This window comes from Colias philodice, chromosome 3 (genome assembly GCF_061535455.1).
Source record: "Colias philodice isolate Cphi_HAF_F1 chromosome 3, ilColPhil1 Martin Lab GWU primary, whole genome shotgun sequence".
NCBI lineage: Eukaryota > Metazoa > Arthropoda > Insecta > Lepidoptera > Pieridae > Colias > Colias philodice.
Window position 1 is genome coordinate 5,874,618 of NC_143088.1, and position 26,425 is coordinate 5,901,042.

A 26,425-nucleotide genomic window follows, 5' to 3' on the forward strand; every position below is an offset into this window, starting at 1 on the left:
TTACCAGCTATTGTTTCAGTAAAAATAATAAAAATGATCGTCTGAATCTTGTAAATTACATGTTCAAAAATATTTCGATCATATTATGTGTAACATACTAACTTGTTTAGTTAATTCTGATACTTTTGCTTGAAGCTTCTTTTTCTTCTGATTCGGCGGCAAATCTGAATAATCCTCCTTTCCATCCATCGACATGTTATTCTGTTAAATATTGATAAAATACAATTAGATAATTTAAAACATGACATTATATTATTACTTACAAAAAATCTTATTAATTACACGATAAAATATATAAAATTAACTCATACATCTAAATTATTTTTTGTGGATCAAACTTGACAAGATTTCGTTTATTAGCGGTGATACTGTGAATGGATAAAATTAAAGAAACCAAATTAGTAATAGCATTAGTAGCATAAGTAGCAAATAAGGCTAAGTAAGTACTTAAAACTAAATAAATCGGCAAGGTTTAGCGACACAAATACAGAATGAAAGTAAATAGATGCTACATAAATGGCTACAGAAGAATTTTACATGTTTCATGGTAACCAAGCCATATTTACTGATGTCATTACGTATTACAATGAACGATAGCAATATGCTTCAACATTGCTTACTAAAAATTTTCCAATCTTCATATTCGGGATTCCGGAAGATGAAAAATAAAAATAATTTTAGTTACGTAAAAAAACTGCACAAAAAGAAATACATTTTGAAATATAACCTAGTTAATTTTAGTGATTTCAGTAATTAACAATATTTATTTATAATTTAGTTTCTTCTTCAATTAAAAATCAAGTATTTGTTATTGGCTACGTGACCTCATGTGCAATACCTACGAACAATAACAATATAATCAAGTGAAAAGTGAATGTTATCAAACATTTGTACTGCCACGCCGACTGACCTTGATCGAGTTGCACGCCTCAATAATCTTCTGTAGCCGAAACGTACGGGAGCGAAACAAAAGCAAACAAATAATATTAAACAAAAATTCAAATAAAGAGAAATGAAAATGTGGACTGATCGCCATATTTAGAGTCCAGATGTAAGCACAAATAAAACATTAAAGTGAGGTGATGAATTGTCTTAGTAATTTCGACTCGCTGGTGACAGGACAGTTTTAGTGATTAGGATTAGTGAGCTGGAGACTTGAAACGAGTTTAAATTATTTAATTAGCTCATTTGTACCATATCTTATAGTACATCTATAATAGGAAAATAATATAATTAAACTTATGATCAATCAGAAACAATAAAAACTAGAGTCAATAGTTTTGCTTCGTGTATTAGGGCTGCCTTTAAAATTATCAAAAAAAACCTTATTTGAAGCGTAAATTCTAGCGACATTCTTCAGTCGCTTTAATTGGCATTGACTTAAGATTAACTTTTTCTTAGAAACAGAAAAAGACTATTAGTATTAAATTCATGTAGAAGTAGTTGTAGTCATGGTTTCTCCTTTCTTACTATTTCTTAATGTCTCCAGCAAATTTGTGACAATGACGATAGGAAAGGTTCAAAGGTTAGGAAACGACGAAGCCTCATGCTTACAACTTACGTCCCACCACCGCGGGTCGACTTACTTTTTCCATGAAAACACCGGCCGCCGTCAGCCAATTATATCAATTGGTTGTATATATACCCGTGTTAGGTAGGGATCATAGGGAATAACAGATAAAATCATATTAGTACCTCCAACTTATACCATACACAAATAATAAACAACAAAAGTATTGAACAATGAACATTAAAGAAACGGGAGATGTAATACAATCATAATGTGTAAAACATGCAATCTAAATAGACAAACATAGCATCTATCTAACTATCTATAAATAAAATATTAAGTTTCTGAAAGTATAAAATTCTCTATAAAATAAATTGGCTATAAATTTTGCAGCTGAAGTAAACATTCAGGTCAATCATAAATCAAAACTATAAGAGCAGAACGCGACCCAATTGGCAAGCGGATTTCCTGGCGAACTTTTAGCTTAAGCCAGATATTGTATAATACTTTGCTTAGCCCAAAATAACTGTTATAAATATAATTAAGAAGAATAAACATTGCACCAATACCCACTTAATAATATAAAGCATTTTTAGTAACCCACAACAGGCAAAAATATATTATATTCACAGTCCAATTCATTGTAAAAAAGAAAATTATTAATATTTTCATTGATCAAGAAAATTGTAATAATAATAATCATTGAGTTCCACTAATACTTTAAAAAATATTCGTCAGCACTGTCGCATTCCACAACACTGCCAACCATTACTAACATCAGTCCCCCCTCTAACAGCTACATGCTTAAAATACCCCTTATCAACGTCTCAGACACCTAAATTAACCACAGAACATATAAAAGAGGTTAGAATGGCAATAATTCGCCGTTCCTATAAGAACTGGTGTCGCCTGTGGGTGTGGCCAAGTCCACGCAAGTCCGCTTACGCACATATTTGCAATTTCAAATCTAGCCAATCATAGCGCCGCGCGATCACGCGATTTAAAATGGAACGAATCATACGCATGATGATGATGTGAGCAGTGCTCATATCCTTGGCGCGTCTGTCCCGCCTACAATGCCTTTCTAACCTCTTTTATATGTTCTGTGAAATTAACCAACTACCCTCCATTCTTAAACTCCTCCCTATTAAAACCTCACCTTATTGGAACTGAATATGGACAGTAGCCCGCCCCTCTTCTTGATCCTGTTCCCTGACACCGTCCCCCTTGCTGCTGTGAGGTGGTTATGAGTTGGATGCGGTATCGCAGAGTCTGTAGCGTCCGCACCGGTGGCCGCTTCGAAACGGTAGTCGTCGGGCGGCATAAAGCCGGATTTATACCTCTCTATTACTAGCTGTGTGTCCTGGAATCATAAAATAAATTATTAAAATTCTCTTTTGCTTATTGGATTTTAAAACAATCTCATAATTTCTGTGAGTAATTTTCATTTGTGGTAGTAGGCGCTTCTTTTACGTGGCAATAACATTTAATTTGGAATAAATTCAGTTCACTTGTGTTAGGAGACGTAAAAAATTACGTGGCAATAAAAGGAGAATGACCACGGGTGGTATCGGTAAAATTTTAGTTGTGCCACGTATTCGTGATATTGTTAATTCCTATCTGTATTTATAATGATCATATGTATCACTATTAAGTCTTAATTATACCGGATATATTGAAATAATAGTAAAAGTTTGTGTTTTGAAACATGTATGACCACGTATGGAACCGGTAAAATACTAGTTGTGTCACATGTTTGTGATATTGTTAATTCCTATTTGTATTTATAATGATCATATTTATCACTATTAAGTTGTAATTATACCGAATAAATAGAAATAAAAGTAAAAGTTTTTGTTTTGACACATATATCTATCTCTCTTGCAAGCGTCCTGCGTCATCTGTCATTGTGTTCGACGCATTGTTCGATGTTATTTATTTTGAAATAATGTTTATTACGATTTACTTTTCACATTTGTCTTGTAAATTAAAATATTACCTATGTAATAAATGTAAAACTTAACGTTCATCGTTAGTTTAAACTCGATAAACTATTTTTTTAAAGTGTTGAATAACACTATTGTTTTATTTTTATTGTCGCGAACTGCGGCTTATTTACATAAAAACTTTAATCGTTTCTAAAAGTACTAACATCAAGCTTTAAATTGAGCTATATTTCATCTTGACACAATAAGTTTGATTGCGATACCAAGTGCCATAGTAACTTGGGCAATCTCCTTTGGAAGAAATAAATAATGATTATTGCAACAACTGGATTTATCACCTTTTTTATTTATGCGCACGTACTCATTTCTCATTTAATTTGGAAGAGATAAGACACGCAATTGGAATAATTATGTAATTTATTGTAATAACCGTAATAAAAAATTAAATAAACATGAACATCAGCACCAAGAATGTATGTATTTAACTATTTAGTTTAAATTTTAACGAGAGCATATTTTTGCACGCCTCATAAGCGAAGCGTTGAGGTGGGTACTACTGTCACTTCGCGCAAAACATCTGATTTTTCAAACTTAAAATGTCTTTATGTATCATACATTGCACTTGTAAGATAATACATACACACACATAATATTAAGAAAAAACACTATTTTTAACGTTCATGATATTTTTGATGTCATTTTTGTTATTTAAACTAGTTAAAAAACAGTTTAAAAAAGTTCTGTCTTGGACGTCCGTGTGTCTGTATGTGCGGATCCTTTTTCTTGTTAACACGATAGCGACCGAAATACTTTACTAATCGAGTCTTTTTTTTTCTCTTACGCTTGAGTATGCTCAGGAATAGAACCCTTTCATTTTTCAGGGTCTGATTCGATGTGGTTTAATTGTTATTAAATAAACAAAAATAATAATTAATAAATATTTATTAAAAAAAAAATTATGAGGCGTGCACTTTTGGATTTTCCAAATTATTTTTTAAATACCCTCGATTCGGAAAAGTAATTCTAAAAGTAAAAGGAGTGCAATAATAATATTCTATGTGAGCACCGAACAAACATACTATGTAAACCATTGTAAACATTCACGGTCATTTATGATAATGAAATTGCAAATTTGGATGCATAAGGAATTATATTATAAGTCACGTTAATTTTTAAATTAATAGATATTCATAAGCATGTGATACAAAATGGAAAATAGGAAAACCTTCCTACATATCATACTGGTATCATAAAATACTCAGTTCAATATGCTATATAAAAAAAGAGTATTTGTGCCGAGCACGCGTGTCAGAAGTGAAACTTCTCAGGCAAGATTCAAAGGTTCCAAAATCGTCGCCTTACTCCATGACGTGACGGCATTGCCATGGCGCGACCTTGAAATTTTATTCTCAGCGCTCCTAAAAAAAGTTTCACTTCAAAATCAATATCTGGTTATCACTCTTAACTTAGTTGAAGACATCTATTGATTCATTTTAGGTGACAATAAGCGCCATTCGCATTGGGTCAGCGATTGTTTATGCGCTATTGTCATGTATATAGTACATAGTTACTTCGCGTCAACAAATGTATTGTACAAAATATGCTACAATATGCGTTTTATAATGGCCATTTAACAATTGTATTAATTGGCAAAACATAGGCGTTAAAACAAGGTTAAATGTTTGAAACATAACTACACTCATGTTTAATTAGCTATCCTAAATATTTATGATAAGTCTAAAAACTCTATTTACATATTTTAAACGGTTATGAGTTCATGGCGTCATCTAATATTAATATGTATTTTTTAAGTTATAATATACGAGAATCTCGTCTCGTCGTATATATCTGATATAAGTCTCTGTCAAAAAGTTATCTAACTATTAATATGGAGATTAATATATTGCAAAATTACAACACTAATGCTTGCTTACAATGGCTTAAAGGAAGATTTGCGGCATTTAGGTGACCTTGAAAAACTCGTATGGCTTGATGAATGTCGGTTATCCGATTATCCTTAATCAGTTAAGCTTCTAAACAAACGCGATACTAAAAGAAGGCACTATCTTGGCGTATTTAAATTTTAAGGTCATACAAATACAAAAAAGTGAAACGACAAAAGGTCATACGTGTAGGTCAGAAATAGTTGCTTTTTTATACATAAAAAGTGAAATTAAATTACTTATAAGATAAAATCAATTTAAAAAGTAGAACGCTTGTATATTTTTCGTTCCGTTTAAAACGAACATTGCATTACATAATATCATTTGTTACGGATAAAAAGGTATATTGGATAGACGTATGCTAAACACATTATTGTTGTGAATACACATTGTATTTCGATACTAACCTCCTTCTCGTTAATACTGTTGGCAGCATGTTCCATACCGTCTAAACATTGCATTATAATTGGAAATACTTTTCTCTCGACGTCGACTGAACTTAACATGAAATTTTTGATATTTTTTATTCTCTTCTCGTCTAGGTCCTGTAACAAAAGGTTGTTTTAAAGCTCGCGTTGTCGGCTAGTTTATTTGTGTACAAAAATAGAGTTGTTTTACAATTTGTGGCTTTCCACGCGACCTAGTTGGCGACGTGCCGAAGTGCATGGCGCCTACACTTGAACGTTATTTTAATAAGGAACAAGTTGGAATTATTCGCATACTTCAACTGCTAATAGCAATGGTTAATTGAATAATTAAACGTGTAATAACAAATCATATCAGTTACTTTGTTTGTTCTTGTTAAGAAGTAAGTTACGTGCTTTGCATTCTACAACTATAAGTTAATACTATAATATCTCACGGGAGTTAAACATTTCAAATACATAATGTAGTTACCTGTAACTGTTTAAATACATGAGGCAGCCTCTGTTCGTAGTGTTGTCTCTGTGCTTCATTTGTCTTTCGTAATTGGTCCATATATTCTTGTTTCGCATCTTCGCACGCTTGGCTTCTTAATTTCATATTTGTCTTCTGTTTTTCAACCTCTGCCCGACTGTAATTTAAAAACAGAAACATTACTAACCATTACATAATTTTCAATTAACATGGTTAAGAAGTCTTGTTTACATGTTGCAGAAACGTTATCGCAAAAATGTGAATATATAACGGTACAATAAATATGAAACGTCGGCCTATAAAACGCTGCACATTTAGTGGCGTTCACAAAAATGCCGTGATGTTACATAGTCAACAAAAAAACGCTCTCTTTTTACGCAACTCCAGTTAGGCGCTTTTCAAAATTCAAAACTGCACGTTCCGATGCATTTGTTAACAATCCAACAATGAGATAGTGACTTGTGGGTGAATAAACCAACGCAGCGCTAAGCCATTGTAATATTGTATCGTGTAACGTGTCAGACGGCCTAGATTTTCTTTAATGGTAGCTAAACGAACCGAAGACGGGCATACTAAATACTTAATTGAATGTCTCGAATTTGTAAACATTTCGGCCGTGATGTCATGCTGTTAAGGAAATAACCGTTTTCGAGATGATATTTCATGTCCATTGCGGCCAATATTCGATACTAATTGACGTATATAATAATAATCAATATCCACCCACATAACCGTATTGGAAAAAAATTATGGCTATTGTTCTCAGAGCTCTGATCATGGTATATGTCGACTAGTACCTATATTTTTTGTGCTTGTGTTGTAATCAAATCAACTAACGCTATAAAGATGCCGTATTTGGTTTGAACCATAATATCAGAACATAAAAATAGCTCTAAAGCTTTTAGGTAGTACTGACGAGTAATGGAGAACAGTAGTTAAAATGCTGGTTTTTAAATGGGCAACATAAATGTATGAAAACATGTAGGCATATAGCATATAACATATCAAAATAACTGTTGCTACGTCGTTACTACACGCTGGTGGAGTGCAGACATGAAACGATTAAAAAAACAGCTTTAATTCACCTGGGGTTGGAGTCATCGTCCGCCCTCTGGGAATCCGCGAGATTCACAATGTTTACTCGTCAAGTGCCAGTGCGATATAAATAAAAAGGACTCGATTTTTCGCACTCAGTATTTTTTTGTCAATGATCGATAAAAACAAATATAACATCGCTGTTACGATAACGATCTGAAATATTTTCGAATATTCGTTTGGCGCTATTGTAAATAAAAAAAAAAGTGGCGAAATCGAGACAAGCGAGAAGTCCATAATTTTGTGCGACGTGAAAATATAACAGTTTTAATATGTTTATTATTATAACACCTATGGTGTATATTTTAAGTAATAAGAGTGTTGTGCATGTAAATAACGTCAATCGATGAATGAGTTGCTTCATTGCGTATAAAATTTTTCCATATATTATAACTGTTTACAACGCAATAGTAGATAACATTCAATCTACCTGTTTCCACTCATACCCACTGCCCAGAAATAAAACACACCACCATAGACCAACAAACAAAGGTACCTAATCTATAACATAGTGTAACATAGTATAGTGACAGATTAGTGAAACCACCGCTACAGCACATTACCTGAGGTTGAAGTCAGCGTCCGCCTTCTGGAACGCGTCGAGCGCCCGCTCCGACTCCCTCGCGGCGCGCTCGTACGCTCGCCGCGCGCGCTCCAGCGCGCCCGCCGCCGTGTTCAACACGGCCATTTGTTTCGCACCTTCGTTCAAGTGTTGCTGGAACGCGCCAGTACATAGGTTTACACTTTTATACGATTAACTGTGGGGTACATTAATACTGTAATGCGTTTACAGATGTGTTAGGTTGGGATAATCTCGACCTACGTAATTTGTTTATATAACTACTGCCCATTGCGCACGTATGGAATCAATCAAATCATCCTTTACTCATGAAACAAAGCAACGAATAGCGTTGATGATGATATTTCACGTTTGGGTGACCTTCCAACGCTAAAAGGATTAAATGTGTAAACTCACAAAATGTACCAACTTTAATATTTTCAATAAATAATATTATGTAACAATTTTTAATTTGGCTACCACATAACCTATATATCTAGTTAAGTTCGTAATGTTTTCAATTTTTACGTAATGCTGCGTTTACCTTCAAATCCCATTGACTCAAAATTTTAGGTTACATTAATTAATGAAGCTATAAATGTTGCTATTAGCGAATTCCTAATAAACGTTGCAATGAATGCCAAGGTTGAATAACAATCGTTTCTGCTTTGTTCGAATGGTTTCCTTTTCACAATATTGACGTAAGAAAACCAACCGCAGATTTCCAATCCTGAACTTAGTCATCGTATCCAGAAAAACAGGCGTAAGCGGTATATTTGACTCTTATTTTTTAGCAATTTATTCTATACAATAGTAGGTACATTACATAAAATACTTAGATTAAAGGAGCACCAGCTAATATAATTAAAGGGATAATTATATACTAAACGTTGATCAGATTTAGAGATTAAACTTGCACTCGGAGTAAGACAGAGTTTATACCAAAAAAAGTAACGTATTCATCAATCAGACGTCTTAATTATACGAGGAATGATTAATTATTTGCAGTATGCACGAATGAGTAATGCAACTAAATGTTGTGCCGGTGCCTCGTGGAATGTCGACCCGTAGAGCTGTAGCGTGAAACTTTTAAGTATTGTGATAAATGTACATAAAAACTCGGTTTAGTTGCACCATTCATTTAAGAACGACTTATCCAATAAATAAATTACGCATTCTGCTTGTACAATTTTCCAATATATAAACAGCTCATATAGTAAGCGGTAAGAAACACGCCCGATCAGGCAGTCCTATTCTATCCTACTGCTGCCTTATCTATTCTTCGAAACTTTACTTGACACAGATATAGATTGCGATCTCCAGCAGTTTAGCCTATTTATATCGCGATAAAAAGAACCACTGCTTGTAGCTAGTTTATAACAAGCAACAAACCTTTCGTTCCTCGCGCAACTCTTTGGCGAGCAAGTGCAACTCCCGCACCACGTTCGACTGCAAGTTTTCCGCCACAACTTCGCGCTGACCCGCGAAGTCGCCTAACTCTTGGAGCAGCTTTTTAAATGCCTTACATGGTGTGTATCTATAAAATAAACGTATGATTGTACATAATTTATTGTTATTGATAATCAAAACTCAGAAGTGTAATCTTCTTTACATATATTTTGATTTCGGAAATAAGTGTGTTTGTCTGTTGGTACTTGCTTAGTTAATTATTAAATGAGTCTGTATAGAGAATTAGTTTGCAAAACTTACTGATACTCATCCTCTTCTTTTCTTTTAGGTTGATAGTTTTTGACCAGCCTCCTGTAGGTAAACAAGGACACGTTTATAAAAACAGAAATAGTCATACTAAAATTTCCATTAAAAAAATCATATTAATAATCGTCACATTTTTATTGTTGCTAATTTTACTAACAGAAGCAAATAATACGCATCCTTAAACAGCTTGTAAATAAAAAAAATATGGGCTTATAAAAAGTTAATATCATAGCTTCTTGATCATCCGTTCTGTAAAATTGATAGCGCATCATAAAACATCGTTATCTATACATATAATAAAATCGTAGGAAAGTCAAAACTGTACATTGAATATTTTTTTAAAAGAATACTTGGGCCGTGATCTATAATCGATATAGAAGCCAAAAACATAGTTTTTAGAATTTTTGTCTGTTTGTCTGTTTGTCTGTTTGTCTGTATGGTTGTCCAGGCTAATCTCGAAAAGTACTGCATAGATTGACTTCAAATTTTGCATGAATATTACTAACAGGTCGGGTGAGGCTATAGGCTACATATTATCAAGCTATCACCTACGCGGGAGGAGCTTTGAACCTTTATTTTTCTTACGTATTCCGTGTATTACGACAGCGTACAATCTAAAGACTCATGTTTAAATGTTGTTTTTGAGTAAGCCACGCTATTATCTAGCTTTACACTATAAAAACTACGTCATTTACGTAATTTTGGCAGAGAAACAGTTTAATGAATCTTAGTAATATAAAGACAAATTTGAAACAGCGCCATCTATGAATTGTTATAAAAATCAAACACACGTTAACTATTGGAAATTAATAATCAAATGACGCATATATAAATGTTGTTTGACAATATCTAGATTGACACTATAAAAATTATGCCATTTAAGTAACTTGGGAAGAGAAACATAGTTTAAAGAATGTAAGTTGTATAATGTTAATTTTGTAACAGCGCCATCTATGAGATTTCATTAAAATCAAATAAATATACACATTAACACATATTGGAAAATGATAATTTAAATATTTTTTATTTATTTAACTCTTACAAAAATACAGTATATGTATTAGGCCACGTAATTAGTTTGTTGTTAGTTATTTGTATGCATTTTGCATTGCATAAAAATTTTAATGTAACACTTAGTTTTGACGATTGCAAGTTCCAATAAAACCCTCATAATCTTGAGCAGATTTGAGCAAAATAATTTAAAAAATATGCCGTCTTATATTATTGTATCATAGAAAAGGTAAGTTTTTTAAATGATAGTTATCATTTCTTCATCAATTACATGTCGTTAAGTACGAAATAAACATTGACTTTTGTTAAGTATTTATTATCTGTATGATTATTGCATGGTAATTAATATATTTTCATGTTGCTAGCTTGATTTATTTTTACACACCCACAGCTATATTCTATTATAAATCATAATAATATTTTATCACCATATAAAAATGTTTCCTTTTACCTAACTAGATAGCGTTAGTATCGAATTAGAATTATCGAAACGCGCTATCGTTTCGTTTGCAAAAGGTGATATTATAAAGACCGATGGAGCCACTTCTACTTACGGAAACGCGAGTAAAACCTACGTTATCTGTTAGTTGAATGCTCATTGCTCAGTTGAATATAACATTACTTCTCTTATCTCTATCTCATCATCATCTCATAAAGTTATTTGTCTTTAGTAATTAATTCCAGTTTTGAGTTTATTCATTATTCTTATTTAGGTGTAATTTATTTATTGTTTTGGTTTATTTGTTTTCATTTTAGGATTTTTTTTGGTATATTCGGTTTTTTTTAGTAATTTATTTTTCTTTTATATTTATTTCTTTAGTCTATTTTTCTGTTATTTTTTTCTTCACTATTTTATCATCATCTCATCAAATTATTTGTCTTTAGTTTATTTTGTGCAATTATTTTTTTGCAATATTTGTTTTCATTTTAGGATCTTTTTGGTTTTTTTTAGTCTTAAGTCTTTTACTTTATTCATATTTAGGTATACTTTGCCTAATTCGTGTGTAATTTATTTTTCTGTTATCTTTGTTTGCTTAGTAAAAACAATCAAAATGCCCAGAAAACGGTCTAACCTATCTCGATCCTCAAATGATTCCCGAAGGAAGAGATTGGCTCGATCTGTTGAAACCGCCGTTGAGCGTGAGGCAAGGTTGACTGTTCAGCGAGAACGCAATGCTGAAAATCGACATGGAGAAAGTAGTACATCGCGCCAGTCGCGATTAGATACTATGCGCACTCAAAATGCATTGTCACGTTCGCTTGAAAGTGTAGGAGCATACGAGATGCGGCTATTAAATGATCGGGAGCGCCATGCTGAGTCTCGCGCGTCAGAGACGTACACGCAACGAGAAACAAGATTGAGTACACAGCGCAGCCGCACTTATACTGCTCGATCGTGCGAGAGTGCTGAAGCGCGAGAAGCTCGACTTGAAAGCGATCGGGAGCGCCATGCTGAGTCTCGCGCGTCAGAAACGTACACTCAATATGAGACAAGATTGAGTACTCAGCGCAGCCGCACTTATACCGCTCGATCGTGCGAGAGTGTTGAAGCGCGAGAAGCTAGGCTTGAAAGCGATCGGGAGCGCCATGCTGAGTCTCGCGCGTCAGAGACATACACTCAGCGAGAGGTGAGGTTATTTTCGCAGCGGAGTCGTACTTCTTTTGCTCGGTCACTCGAAAATCAAGAAGAGCGCGAAACTCGCTTGGTAGCAGATCGCTCTCAGCATGCTCTGTCACGTTCGTTGGAGACAGACGAGCAGCGTGAAGAACGTCAAGCAGCTGCTCGGCATCGGTACCACGAAATGCGTGGTGATGTTGAAGCTCATTTATCGCAAGAACGTAACAGAATCCAAGAGATTCGGGGAACTTGGTCGGAAGAACAGCGTGCGGCACAGGTAGATCAAGATCGCCTTCGTCGTGACGTAAATCAACTTTTGACGTCTGATGATGAATCCATGGTTTACAATATCCAAGAGCAACCGTGGCTAAATAAAGAAGGGAGTGGGTTTCACTACAATGTCGCGATTAACTACGCCGCCCATGGAGATATTGGTGCCTTAGAAGAAGTGTGTGCCTACTGCCAAGCACGCAAATGGAAAGGGGAGCCCAAAGGGATGTGTTGTGCATCTGGTAAGGTACGCTTGGAATCTCTGCAAGACCCGCCAGAACTGTTAAGAGTGTTACTAAATGGTGAGCATCTGAAATCCAGCCATTTTTTGAAAAACATTCGTGCTTATAACAGTGCCTTCCAGATGACATCGTTTGGTGCAAATCAAATCATAGAAGCAGGGTTCATGCCGACATTCAAAGTCCAGGGGCAAGTTTACCATAGGATCGGTTCCCTGCTACCTACAGACGTTCCCAAATTTTTGCAAATTTATTTCGTAAGCGATTTTGAAGAACAAGCAAGCTTGCGAAGTAGACACATCCCCAATTTGGACTCTGGTCTGGTCAGAGGATTGCAGAGTATGTTGCATAATGTTAATCCACACATTAGCAACTTCAAAGCCGCCCTAGCATCGGTGCCTGAAAACGAGCGCAATCGCTTTAAGTTTATAATCAGTGCAGATAGAAGGCCGATCGCAGCCCATCCAGGGCGGTATAATGCGCCAACAACGAACGAGGTAGCCGTAGTCTTAGTCGATCAGGAGTGTGATAAAAGAGACATCGTTTTGCGCACGCATGATGACCGGCTTCAAAGAATCAGCGAGACTCACCGCGCGTACGATTCTCTGCAATATCCGCTCCTGTTCTGTCGCGGAGAGGATGGCTACCATTTCGCCCACTATAATGTAGACCCCCAGACAGGCTCCCCAAATTACAACAAAAAAACATCCGCCATGCAGTTCTACAGCTTCCTGATCCAGCTAAGGGTAAACAACGTTTCTTATCTCCACTATTATCGTACGCTCTTAAGTCAGTTTCTGGTGGACATGTACGCCAAAATCGAAACAGAGCGTTTGGTATTTATAAGGTCCAACCAAAGGAAGCTGAGAGCTGAGAATTACGTCCATCTTAGAGATGCCATGCAAAATGATGTAAATGCGCAAGATGTAGGAAGGATGGTCATTCTCCCCTCCACCTTCACAGGAGGTCCGCGGTACATGCACGAGAGGACCCAAGATGCTTTTTGTTACGTGCGAAAGTTTGGTCGCCCGGACCTCTTCATTACCATCACTACCAACCCAAAGTGGCCTGAAATAACAGCTGAACTCCTTGCAGGACAGGCTTCGTACGACAGGCATGACTTGATCTCTCGCGTATTCCACCTGAAGTTGAAGTGCCTTATGGATCTTCTCACAAAAGCAAAAGTGTTTGGTGCAGTACGATGCCACATGTACTCCGTGGAGTGGCAAAAACGCGGCTTGCCCCACGCACACTTGCTTTTGTGGTTGGAAGAGAAGATCAGGCCCAACCAGATTGATCAAGTCATAAGTGCTGAGCTTCCGGACCCTGACGTCGATCCTGTTCTGCATCAGATTGTGAAAAGTCACATGGTGCATGGCCCCTGTGGCACGTTAAATCCAAGTTCCCCGTGCATGAAAGATGGACGATGTACAAAGAGATTCCCGAAAAAATTTACCATTGAAACCATTACTGGTGAGGATGGATATCCATCATACCGGCGCCGATCACCAGCAGAGGGCGGGCATTCCACTGAGCTGAGCGTGCATGGCCAGGCACAACCGGTCGATAATAGATGGATTGTTCCTTACTCACCAGTACTGTCCAGGACCTTCCAGACACACATCAACGTCGAGTCGTGCACGAGCGTTGAGTCGATTAAATACATCTGCAAATACGTCAACAAAGGAAGTGATCAGGCGACGTTTGCTTTACAGAGCTCTGATAAGGACGAGGTCACCAAGTATCAATCTGGTCGCTACATCAGCACGTCTGAAGCGGTTTGGCGGATACTGGCGTTCTCTATACATGACAGGCATCCAACCGTCATGCATTTAGATGTCCATCTAGAGAACGGCCAGCGCATATATTTTGATCCTGACAACGTTGCTGACCGCTTGGAAAATCCACGCCAAACATCTCTTTTGGCATTTTTCAGGCTCTGTGAAGTCGACCAGTTTGCAAGGTCCCTTACGTATGACCAGGTGCCTTCGTATTACACATACGACAGACAAAGGGGTGTATTTAATCGACGTCAACGAGGAAGTGCTGTGGAAGGATTTCCGGGAATCTTCAAAGACACCGCACTGGGTAGGGTTTATACCGTGCATCCGAATAATGGCGAATGCTATTTTCTGCGGTTATTACTTCACACGGTCCGAGGCCCAACGTCGTTCGCCTTTCTGAGGACATATGATGGCGTGGAGTATCCCACTTACCGCGCAGCCTGCGTAGCACGTCACCTTCTTGACGACGACCAAAACTGGGATGACACCCTCGCAGAGGCGAGTGTCAGTGACAGTCCGAGCCGCATGCGACATCTGTTTGCCGTCATCTTGGTGTTTTGTGGAGTAGCGAACCCGGTTACTTTGTGGGAGAAGTATCGCCATCATCTGTCTGAAGATTTTCTACGAGCTTTGAGGCGTGCTACTGGAGATGAAATCGATGTAACAGATGAACGCGTGCTGAACACCTGTCTCAGTTCACTTCAAGATGTGGTCATTTCTATCGGCGGCAATCCACTGATCGAATATGGGTTACCAGCTCCCCAATCATCAGAGCATCAAGACCGTGGAAATCGAGAGTATAACACTGAGACAAATTACGATCCGGGCGAAATGACCACCATACGAAATGACCATGTCGCTTTGTTCTCTTCAGAGCAAAAACAAATTTACGACACCGTTCTTGAAAGCGTTGGGCAAAACCAGGGTAAAATGTTTTTCTTGGATGCTCCTGGTGGAACAGGAAAAACATTTGTTACCACTGGCATACTTGCAGAAGTTAGGAGGCAAGGAAAAATTGCTATTGCTGTAGCGTCGTCGGGAATCGCTGCCACACTGCTTCCGGGTGGTAAAACAGCACATTCCATGTTTAAAATTCCCATCGATTTAGAGAGAGCCGAAACGCCTGTTTGCGGTGTGTCACGTAACAGTGATAAAGGACACGTGCTCAAGGATTGCTCTCTGATCGTATGGGATGAGTGTACGATGGCCAATAGGAAGGCAGTTGAGGCCGTGGACAGAACCCTGCAGGACATCCGCAGGAACGAAAATTTGATGGGTGGTATCACAGTTCTGTTCAGTGGCGATTTCCGACAAACGCTTCCCGTGGTGACGCGAGGATCGAGGGCTGATGAGGTGAATGCTTCTTTGAAACGATCTTCGTTGTGGTCACGAGTTCATACGCTGCGCTTGACCATTAATATGAGAGCTCGGCTTGGTGGCAATGCACGTGCTCAAGAATTCTCCGATGTCCTTCTAAGTCTTGGCGAAGGCACTCTACCAGAACAGATAGATGGGCAGGTGGTGCTTCCTGAGTCTCTCGGTAGAGTGGTAGCCAGCTTAGAGGAACTCATTCGCTGTGTGTACGGGGACATCAGTCGTATACAACACCAGCAGAATTCTTGGGTGTGTGAGCGGGCCATTTTGACGCCCAAAAATGATCAGGCTGCAGCAATAAACGAATGCATTCTCTCTAAAATTGAGGGTAATGAAGTGGTCTACACCTCTATAAACACTGTCGTCGAGCAAGATGACGCCACACACTATCCCGTTGAATTTCTAAACTCCCTGTCAGCAAGCGGACTTCCAGCGCATACCATCAAGCTGAAGGTCGGTGTCCCGATTATGCTTCTTCGGAACCTATCTCCCCCGAAGTTATGTAACGGGACCCGCCTTAAAGTTATCTCGCTCCACAGACACACCATTGAGGCGGAAATTCTTACGGGTTGTGGAGTTGGCGAAGCAGTATTTATACCACGCATTCCCCTCATACCTCATAACTTCCCGTTCCAGTTCAAGCGTGTACAGTTTCCCGTGAGTGTTTGCTTCGCGATGACCATCAATAAGTCGCAGGGGCAGACACTGAGGGTAGGGGGTGTCGACCTCAGGACGAGCTGTTTCTCACACGGGCAACTGTACGTCGCTTGCTCCCGCATCACCAGTCCTGACTCTCTGTACATTTTGGCTCCTGGCAGCATTACTACTAACGTAGTTTATAGGGAAGTATTTTAGTATATAATACCTTTGTACTTTTTTATGTTTTTGTGTCCTGGAATATATTTCTGCATAATTTTCTCTATTTTCTTCAGTCACAAAATCTTATTATAACTAAACTGAGCAGGATTCTCATATATCTCTCTTCACTTCCTTCGCTTGCAAAAAAAGAGCGTGTGTGCCGAGCACACGTGTCAGAAGTGAAACTTCTTTGGCAATTTTAAAAGATACCAAAATCGCGTCGCCTTACTCCTTGAAATTTTACTCTCAACGTGCCTAAAGAAGTTTTACTTCAAGAACATATACTTATATTTTAATGCTATTTAAAAGTTGTTTCCTTATAAGTAATGCTATAGCGACACTGTCATCTTTAGATATGTTTGGTACGTTTCTGTGATCTGTGTTTGGTACTGACACGCCGTGGTGGTGCAACATCGCGGGCAGTGGTAGAAAATAATATGCTAAGAAAGGGCATAGGGTACTTTTTACCATGGGAAAACTATCCAGTCACTTTTCCACGCGGACGAAGTCGCGGGCACAGCTAGTTATTGATATACTAGCAATGCCCTGCGGTTTCACCCGCATAGATAGCGATATCGTGACAGTGAAAAGTCTACTATAGGTCGGACTATAGGTTTAATTTTTAATCACATGAAAATCACCTTCACCCCGTCCCGCACTACGCCTGCTCATTATACCTACTATTTTCTGTATTTTGACACTTTTAAAAATTCGTTATATCTTTTGAATGGAATATCCAATTTTTTTTTATTTAAAAAGTATTTTGCTGGTATTGAAACAGTCTATAATAAAACATCATTTAATGGTATAAGGATTAATATATTATGTGTATGGATAACATGGTTTGATTACTGTCGGCACTTCTATTTACTTTGAAAACGTAAAAAAGTTGTTGTAGTAACATAACTACTGAAGATGGACATATGGTATCGCAGACTTTCTTGTAGATATTGATCCATTCTATAATACCGTAGAACATTTTTTTGTTCTATCTTCAATAGATTCCGCAGCGCACGCGATGACAGCATTTTTATTAAGGAATTTTTTACATCTTGGGTTACATTATTGCATTTTTGGTAAGGATCTCTAATTTTTTTGAAAATGCAATATAGCCTATGTTGCTCAGTGAAGATGCAGCTTTCTAATGGTGAAAGAATTTTTGAAATCGGTCCAGTAGTTTATGCGTGAAAACCATACATACATACATACATACATACTTACATAATTACAAACTTTTCCTCTTTATAATATTAGTATAGAAAACCATACATACATACTTACATAATTACAAACTTTTCCTCTTTATAATATTAGTATAGATGAACATCGAACATCTCATTTGGGAAAAGCACATTAATAAAACGAACATGTAGAGATATGATATAGATTCGGTAAGCGATAATATATTTAGTGAAAGTGGACATTCTAGACATTAGTTAATATATACAAACATAGCCATACAGGTTCTTGTGACTTTAACTTATCCTTACCGATTCATTATATAAGACTGTTTAACATTTAATTTTATGTTTAACACACATCACTCTCTCACCGTGTGCTTGAGTGAAAGGCTCTGCATGCTTTCTACTGATTTGGAAAACATAAAAATATATATTTTGTAAACAAGTCAACAGCCACTCCGTATTTTTCACGTATCAATATCGACACCGAATCATTTATCGTGAGAAACAACTCATAAATACTTTCTTTTTTTAAAGACAAATACAAATTACATTTTACGGTATTCGATGCAGTGAAAATTGAAATTGAAAAAAACTATCAATTAAAAGCAGTGTTATATATAATTAAAAATAAAGTAAAATTTCTTACCTGAGTTTGCCAGCGTATTCTAATTCTATCGCGCATCTCTCCTTAACAAAATTACCGTATTTATCTAGGAACTCTATCCCTTTGTGTGTGTGGGCGGCTAAGTTATCATATTGATCCTGTGGACAAGGCAAATAATACACATTACAGCGAGCTCTCGGTCATCACACAACAGGAGGAAGTTGATCGCGATAGTTAATGTCGACGGAAACTGACGCAAAACTGGCGATAAACGAAACGATCACAATATGCGTTTGCAGACTTGTATTTATCATGTTGCTTAATAATAAATAATGGACCCTAAAAATACACTATCTTTGAATAGAAAATCTCGATTGAACCATTAATAAACTTGGTAACATTTAACTTAAACTAAAAATTTTTTGTTTCCCGTTAATGTATTGCCTTAATTAATTTGTTATCTTTAACCTATTAAATTCTATAAAAACATCATATTTGTCACGAATATGCAACATTTAATAACTACAAATTAAAGGAATTCCAATATAAAATGTGTCTTCAAAGTATTACTTTCACGTATCATATTAAAAAAAAATCATTCCCACAAGACGTAAAAGATTGCGTGCAAAGATGCGCACGCGACTTTGACGTCTCCGTCAACGCATCGAAACGACGCGACGCGGCCGCCCTTGACTCTCGCGCGATTCAACGGGTGCAACGACACCTATGAGACCGCTATCCTTGCTTGACAATATTATCAGTAGAACCTTTAGGAACACCTCATAAGTGCTCCGATTAGCCTTACTTCTAAACACGAAGTGTAATTTTAGTATAATTACGGTTTAATAACAAATATTAAGCAGACGCCTTTCATAGTTTACAAAACGCCTGCATTCGATCAATATCAAGGGCTAGTCTACTAAACAAGTGGCCACAAATAGCACGGAAACGTGCGCTAGAATTATAAGCAAAGCACTTCTCTTCCCAGCGCGAACGGCGGACGACGAAGTGTTTGTAACTGTTAATTAATCGTGGGCCAAACAATGCTTCACCCTGCGCCTTATACCATCAGTTACTTGAAATAAATTTGTCATAACAAAAAATAATAAAAAATATAAAAAAAATATCTTAAAACCTTATAATAATTCCGTAGAAGCAGAAACCTAATTAAAAATTTACGGTGACTTAAAATTGGGCTTTGTAAAATTTTTATCCATGCGTGCATCGCGTGTTGATTGGTCGATAGTAAAATATGGCTGTCAGCAAACACAATGCCAGTATTGTTAAGTGATTACTATACAGAGTCCTTTATGCATCCTGACTGTAATGTAGTGACATTTCGTGTAATAGCGCCCTGTTAAGGATACTGCACACAATTTTAATGCATGCATGTATTCATGTCGATAACCATCATCATATTGCTAGAATTATTATTTCTAATGTTATAAATTCTCTATAATTTTGACATGATAACATTACAGGTTAAGATCAAGTGAAGTTATGTAATGAATATAATATCTAATCTAATAGCATGTAGGTAATTATATTTATTTATGCCATTTTAAGTTGATCACCTAGAACACATAACAGTTATTTAATTTTCTGCAATTAATAATTATTATAGCCATCTGTCTTTAGATATAGGCTGCGACAAGCGTTCATTATCTATACTGGATGTACCGTTGGCTCACTCGCCTCTAGAATCCCGTCTAACGAGGTTTCGTTCTGTCATAATTGCGAGTCAGCTTGTACGCATCATCAACGGCAAACCATAAAAAAATAAATTGCTTCTCATTATGTTTTTATTTAAAATTGACTTACGACCATAGCCAAATAGGTAACTAACTATTATCCATTTACAATTGTGATTCTTGTGTGAATTTGCGTATTGATGTCATGAAGAGTGAAAGGTTCGTTTACTCATTTGTTAAATTCTTTAATATAGACATGACACGGTTCATTGGCCATGTTGTGGCAATATCGACTCTGTGGGAGTTTCTCGGCTGGACGTGGGAGAACTGGAACGACAACTATGATCATTTTCCGAGATACGGCAGCGCAACATGATCCGAGTGCGAATACTTAGCAGATAATATTTAAAACACCATTCGAGACATCAATGATTTAGTCCGTTCAAATGGAACAATTCCTTAGAGGAACATAACCACCATACCGCTATAAAGTTGTATTCGATTCAAACTTCTGACGATGTGTTTATGTTCGAATATAAAGTTTTAAAATTATTGAAAGATGATCGGTACCATTTTTTACATTTCTAATCAATTCGTTGCGATCTTACGATTCCACTACACCCGTTTTATAATTCACATCACGACCCGTTTTTGAGACATCAAAACTATGTTCAAACATATTTGAATACCTCCATTAGTTACAAAATTAGCTATAGGCTATAGCGCCACAACCTCGGAATGCGTTCACAGTACGTTAGAATATCATCAGTATGCTGGACACATCACAGGCGGTTACCGACACGTGTACTGCCTCCCGGCTACCTTGGCTAATTATTGGAATACCAAATATATTGACCGCTAATACGTGACGGATTGTAGTTTTTATCTCACTTTCCGCAAGTCAGTTTAACGAACGGCTGTAATGTGGGACACATCACACAGGCTTAACAAACTGACAGTAATTAAATAACCTGTTCCAAATGTTTACATAGAAACGCCGCAGGTTGTCCGATGTTGTTAAACCAAAACGCACAAACACATACCTAGACATTGATGTGGCGTGTCTATTGTTTAGTGTCTAAGATAATGGTGTTGTTAACGATACTGTTGACTATGATTACATCGCGGCTCTCGAGCAATGGCCTTGCTATCTATGTTTAATAATATGTATATGCATTAGTACCTATGTTCACGCCTCAGTTGAATGTCAATGCCATATCTAAATATTGCGATATTAACATGGACGGCTAAATTATTTTTAACCTACTAAAGATTAAGATACTCCGTAACACAATCGTTTCAAGCGCTGAATTCAGCAAGATATGTTCTCCTTCCGGCTCCGATTTCCTACTTATTATAGAATGTTTCCACTTATTTGCATTGATATTAAACTTACGTAAATGGTAGCGCAGAGTTCATGCGCCAGCGATTCGCTTAGCATAACCTCTCTCATGTTATGCACACAAGAACAAAACAGAAATTACATAGCATTAAAGTTTCTTTGTCTGCAATCGGCAACCTTTCACACGCTGTTCAACGTTTATTTCCGTTTCATCTTGAATGCGCCGACATCGATGCGGAGTCACACCGGAACCTGGTGCGACCAATCGCTTTTATAATAATGAGTCACGCAAGAGGAACGCCCTAGCCCCGGCCTTAGAAAATTAAATCTCATTACTCATCCATACTTTATCGCAGAACAATACAATCGGCCTGATAAGATTGTCCTGTGTTCACGGAATCAATAATAGCCTGTAACGACTTTGTGATACGGTGTTTTATGATAATACTTTTATTGTACGACAAATATGAATGAGTTTCTTGAATGGGACAGGACTTTTTAATATTAAACTTATATGATTCAAAGACAAAATTATTTTTTTAACATTATATACGCTAAATGGTGATGTAATCATGTACGCAACATGAAACATTGGTTAAGATGATTTAAGGCTTAAGATGCCAACAATGCAAGAATACCACGATACAATTCCTACGCAAAGGTCCATGTTTTAGCCCAATTTGATCAACCGGTCAAACTGTATAATACTTTTAAATATGCACGTATTAATTAACATAATTTATATGATATAGACTCGGTATGGAAAAATATGGACAAGACGCAAATATAGATATATCTTATTTTAAAATATTATGATAATTTTATGTATAAAAATAATCGATACAAAGATTGAATGTATTCGCATTTGAAATTGTACTGTAAACAAGATAAAAAGTAAAACAACTAAAACCCAACTACGACAAAATACGACGCTGAAAAAGTATAAAACAAAAGTTAAATTGATGAACTAATAAAGAAGCTATGAACGAAAAGATGTGAATTATATGCAATCAGCCCATGAATACAGGTAAAGTCACAAGCAAATGCTAGTAATATATATATATATATTCAAAATGTGCAAGTAAAAAGCTTTCAAATGATACCAAACACGGCATATTTATCTTAACTTTATTTTTTTACTCTGTATATTTTGTCCGCTAGAGGGCGCCACATTAGATTTTGTGAAACCCCATATAGCCTATAACCAGCGGACAATTAAGACGCTTCTAATGATATGTCATTTGTCGAATTCTGATAAGTAGTTTAGAAGTTACGAGGGAACAGATGAACATACATACATACATACATACATACATATATACATACATACATACATACATACATACATAGCCTGTCAAAATCATAACCCTCCTTTTGCTTTGCCGTAGTCGGGTAATAAAGTTGTATTTTTGGATACTATGAGATCAGAGATAAATGTAGAACTTTGATAGATTATTACTTAAAAGTACAATTCCGACTTCTCGAGATGAAAGAAACAATGTCCTCAAACAATGATCCGTTCTGTGTCAAATGGGCTCTCTAAAGCCCTACAAGTAAGTGTACAAGGCGACGAGCACTCTTGTTTCACTACGACACGCACTCGACCCAGCTACAGGTGACATAATTGTATCTAAAACCGGTAAGCACCGAATGTTTTGCAATATAATATTTATTAACCAGTAAATTGAGATACGAGATACTTTTCTGGTGGCGATTATTCATCAATAATGAATCAGCGCAGCGCCGCTAATTATTATTATTCAGTTCAACTGATAATAATTACTTTTATGTTATAATGTAAATGTATATGTTCTGCTACGTTTATGAGGAACAAATACTATATTACTCAGTTGCAACAAATAACTTTTCCTTTTTGTATAGGTAGGTATTGTGTATTTGTTACGCGCGTAATTATTATGTAGGACTCATGCGTACCCTTTATCATACTTCGTAATAGGAAAAATAATTTAACGTCAACATATTACTGTTCCGTAAATGAGCTTGGAACCATTAGCTGGCCCCTGACTAGGTACGTATTTATTCTCTGCTCTTACGTTACAATATTGATACCAATTCGAACAGCACTCGTGCTCTACAAAGGTTTATTCTATGGATGTATTTAAACTGTGTATTAAACGATCGTTTATGCCAGTGATACAATTATTAATTACGTTTGTACTGTATAACATAACTTCACGTTTTATATAATTAATGGAATCCTTTATGGAAGTACATAATAGAGGTTGTTAACTGTTACATTAGTGTAAATATCGTCACGCTTAATTGAGTAAGATTACAGAAAACTTTTCATAATACATACATACTTTTACTCTTTTTAAGATAAACTCTTATGGAAATAATCTTTTTACAAAACGTTATTCCAAAACAATAACAATTGAAAAATACAAAATTTAAGACTTCCTAAAAATTACTATAAAGTATAAACAGTTTCATATTTAATATCACTTTGCAAAATGCAGCAGGTAAACAGACTAATTCTTTGTGTAAACTACAATGCGACATTGTATGATAGCATACCAAATATTGCCATTGTCACGTCTTTTAAGTACAAAATAAGGTGAGATCGTGTAAACTGTAAACATTAGCTGTCGTCTATTCTGGCACAGACAGACGTGAGTCACGGTGACGTCACAGGGCGTCGGGGTCGAGCGGCGGGGTGGAACGCACCCCGGTCACCCTTCGTGACTCAATGCCTTACCTAGCTGTTTTCGATCAAACTATATAAACAATTGATTGATTTCAAATACACTTTAGAGCCCCCGCAGACCACAGACTTTTTATCGGCCGATAGTTTAGTCGGGTTGGCCTGCTAGTACGCACACCGAGCCAACTAAACAGTTCAGTCGGTTATGAGTGCGCAAACTATCCAACAGTCTGCCGACTATTTGCTAGTTTCTAACCAACTGTTGAAAAGAGTGGTCACACCGCACAATGAAAATTAATAAAACATTGTATAGAATTGTTATTATTGCTCTCATACACCGGAGGAGGAAAATTAAAAAGAGAGCCCGAGAGTATTGGGTGCATCCTATCTTTAGTGATAGATTAAAATGGAAAATTTTACACTATGCATTCCAAATTACTCCATTACCCGAAAAAATTTTCGCCTTTTATCGAATGAGCATAACTAGCTTCAACCAACTTGTCAAATACAGAGTACCTACTCTTTTAAGTCTTTCTTATAAAGTGGAGGGCGTTTTTCGACTTCCTCGATCAAAGTTACGATCGAAAATTCCGAAATAAGCGACTGAGAATTGAGCGACGCCATTTTACAAAACATGCGCGGCCGACCATTCGCTGTCAAAGCTCGGAGCGAACTGAACTATTGGCCTAGTCGGCCGACTAAAAAATCGTCGTGTTTGCGCGTGTGGTAGGGAGCCAATACTGATTATACAGTCGGCCGATAGTTTGCCGACAGTATAGTTTGAATTGAATCGGGAAGCCCATCAAACTTGTTTATCGGCCGATACCTAATCGTCATAGTGTGCGCATTTGCTTATATCTGCGTACTGATTAAGAGCCCGACCAAACTATCTGCCGATAAAAAGTCTGTGGTCTGCGGGGGCTCTTAATGGCAGTGATAAACCTACTTTGATGGAGGTGTTAGTTTTTACCGGCAAGAACATGTAAATGATGAACTATAAGAGCCCCCGCAGACCACAGACTTTTTATCGGCCGATAGTTTAGTCGGGTTGGCCTGCTAGTACGCACACCGAGCCAACTAAACAGTTCAGTCGGTTATGAGTGCGCAAACTATCCAACAGTCTGCCGACTATTTGCTAGTTTCTAACCAACTGTTGAAAAGAGTGGTCACACCGCACAATGAAAATTAATAAAACATTGTATAGAATTGTTATTATTGCTCTCATACACCGGAGGAGGAAAATTAAAAAGAGAGCCCGAGAGTATTGGGTGCATCCTATCTTTAGTGATAGATTAAAATGGAAAATTTTACACTATGCATTCCAAATTACTCCATTACCCGAAAAAATTTTCGCCTTTTATCGAATGAGCATAACTAGCTTCAACCAACTTGTCAAATACAGAGTACCTACTCTTTTAAGTCTTTCTTATAAAGTGGAGGGCGTTTTTCGACTTCCTCGATCAAAGTTACGATCGAAAATTCCGAAATAAGCGACTGAGAATTGAGCGACGCCATTTTACAAAACATGCGCGGCCGACCATTCGCTGTCAAAGCTCGGAGCGAACTGAACTATTGGCCTAGTCGGCCGACTAAAAAATCGTCGTGTTTGCGCGTGTGGTAGGGAGCCAATACTGATTATACAGTCGGCCGATAGTTTGCCGACAGTATAGTTTGAATTGAATCGGGAAGCCCATCAAACTTGTTTATCGGCCGATACCTAATCGTCATAGTGTGCGCATTTGCTTATATCTGCGTACTGATTAAGAGCCCGACCAAACTATCTGCCGATAAAAAGTCTGTGGTCTGCGGGGGCTCTTAGATTGATATAGGTATCAATATTTTATGCAATACCTATGTTTGGTGTTTATGTAAATCGCAATGAATAATAATCAAAATTTGTTATTTCATCTTCTTTTTTATTTATTCGGCATTGATCATTCTGTAATTATGATTATTTTTAATCTGTATTTTTATTTTATAAAACATATTGTATTAATTTTTAACACGAGGTACTAATACACTTAAATTAAGAGTGACAAAATGAGATACCGACACGTTTTGTAGATAAATGTTGCGTGCAAATGGCTTGGACGTGTTAATGTCCATTGGAGATAATTTA

General features: G+C 36.8%; 1 protein-coding gene across 3 annotated transcripts in view; it reads right to left on the minus strand.

The window, feature by feature from the left end:
* Cip4 (formin-binding protein 1-like Cip4) overlaps positions 1 to 26,425 on the minus strand; it is a 51,206-nt gene that overhangs the window by 9,618 nt on the left and 15,163 nt on the right. For 2 of the 3 annotated variants that reach the window (XM_089714341.1, XM_089714340.1), the window contains exons 2-10: positions 18,651 to 18,766; positions 9,661 to 9,711; positions 9,343 to 9,487; positions 7,955 to 8,106; positions 6,297 to 6,453; positions 5,807 to 5,944; positions 2,670 to 2,873; positions 911 to 940; positions 103 to 201 (exon numbers count right to left, since the gene is read on the minus strand). In XM_089714341.1, coding sequence (XP_089570467.1) covers positions 103 to 201; positions 911 to 940; positions 2,670 to 2,873; positions 5,807 to 5,944; positions 6,297 to 6,453; positions 7,955 to 8,106; positions 9,343 to 9,487; positions 9,661 to 9,711; positions 18,651 to 18,766 — 1,092 coding nt within the window. The remainder of the gene's footprint in view (positions 1 to 102; positions 202 to 910; positions 941 to 2,669; positions 2,874 to 5,806; positions 5,945 to 6,296; positions 6,454 to 7,954; positions 8,107 to 9,342; positions 9,488 to 9,660; positions 9,712 to 18,650; positions 18,767 to 26,425) is intronic. The other variant, XM_089714342.1, reaches the window with a different exon arrangement.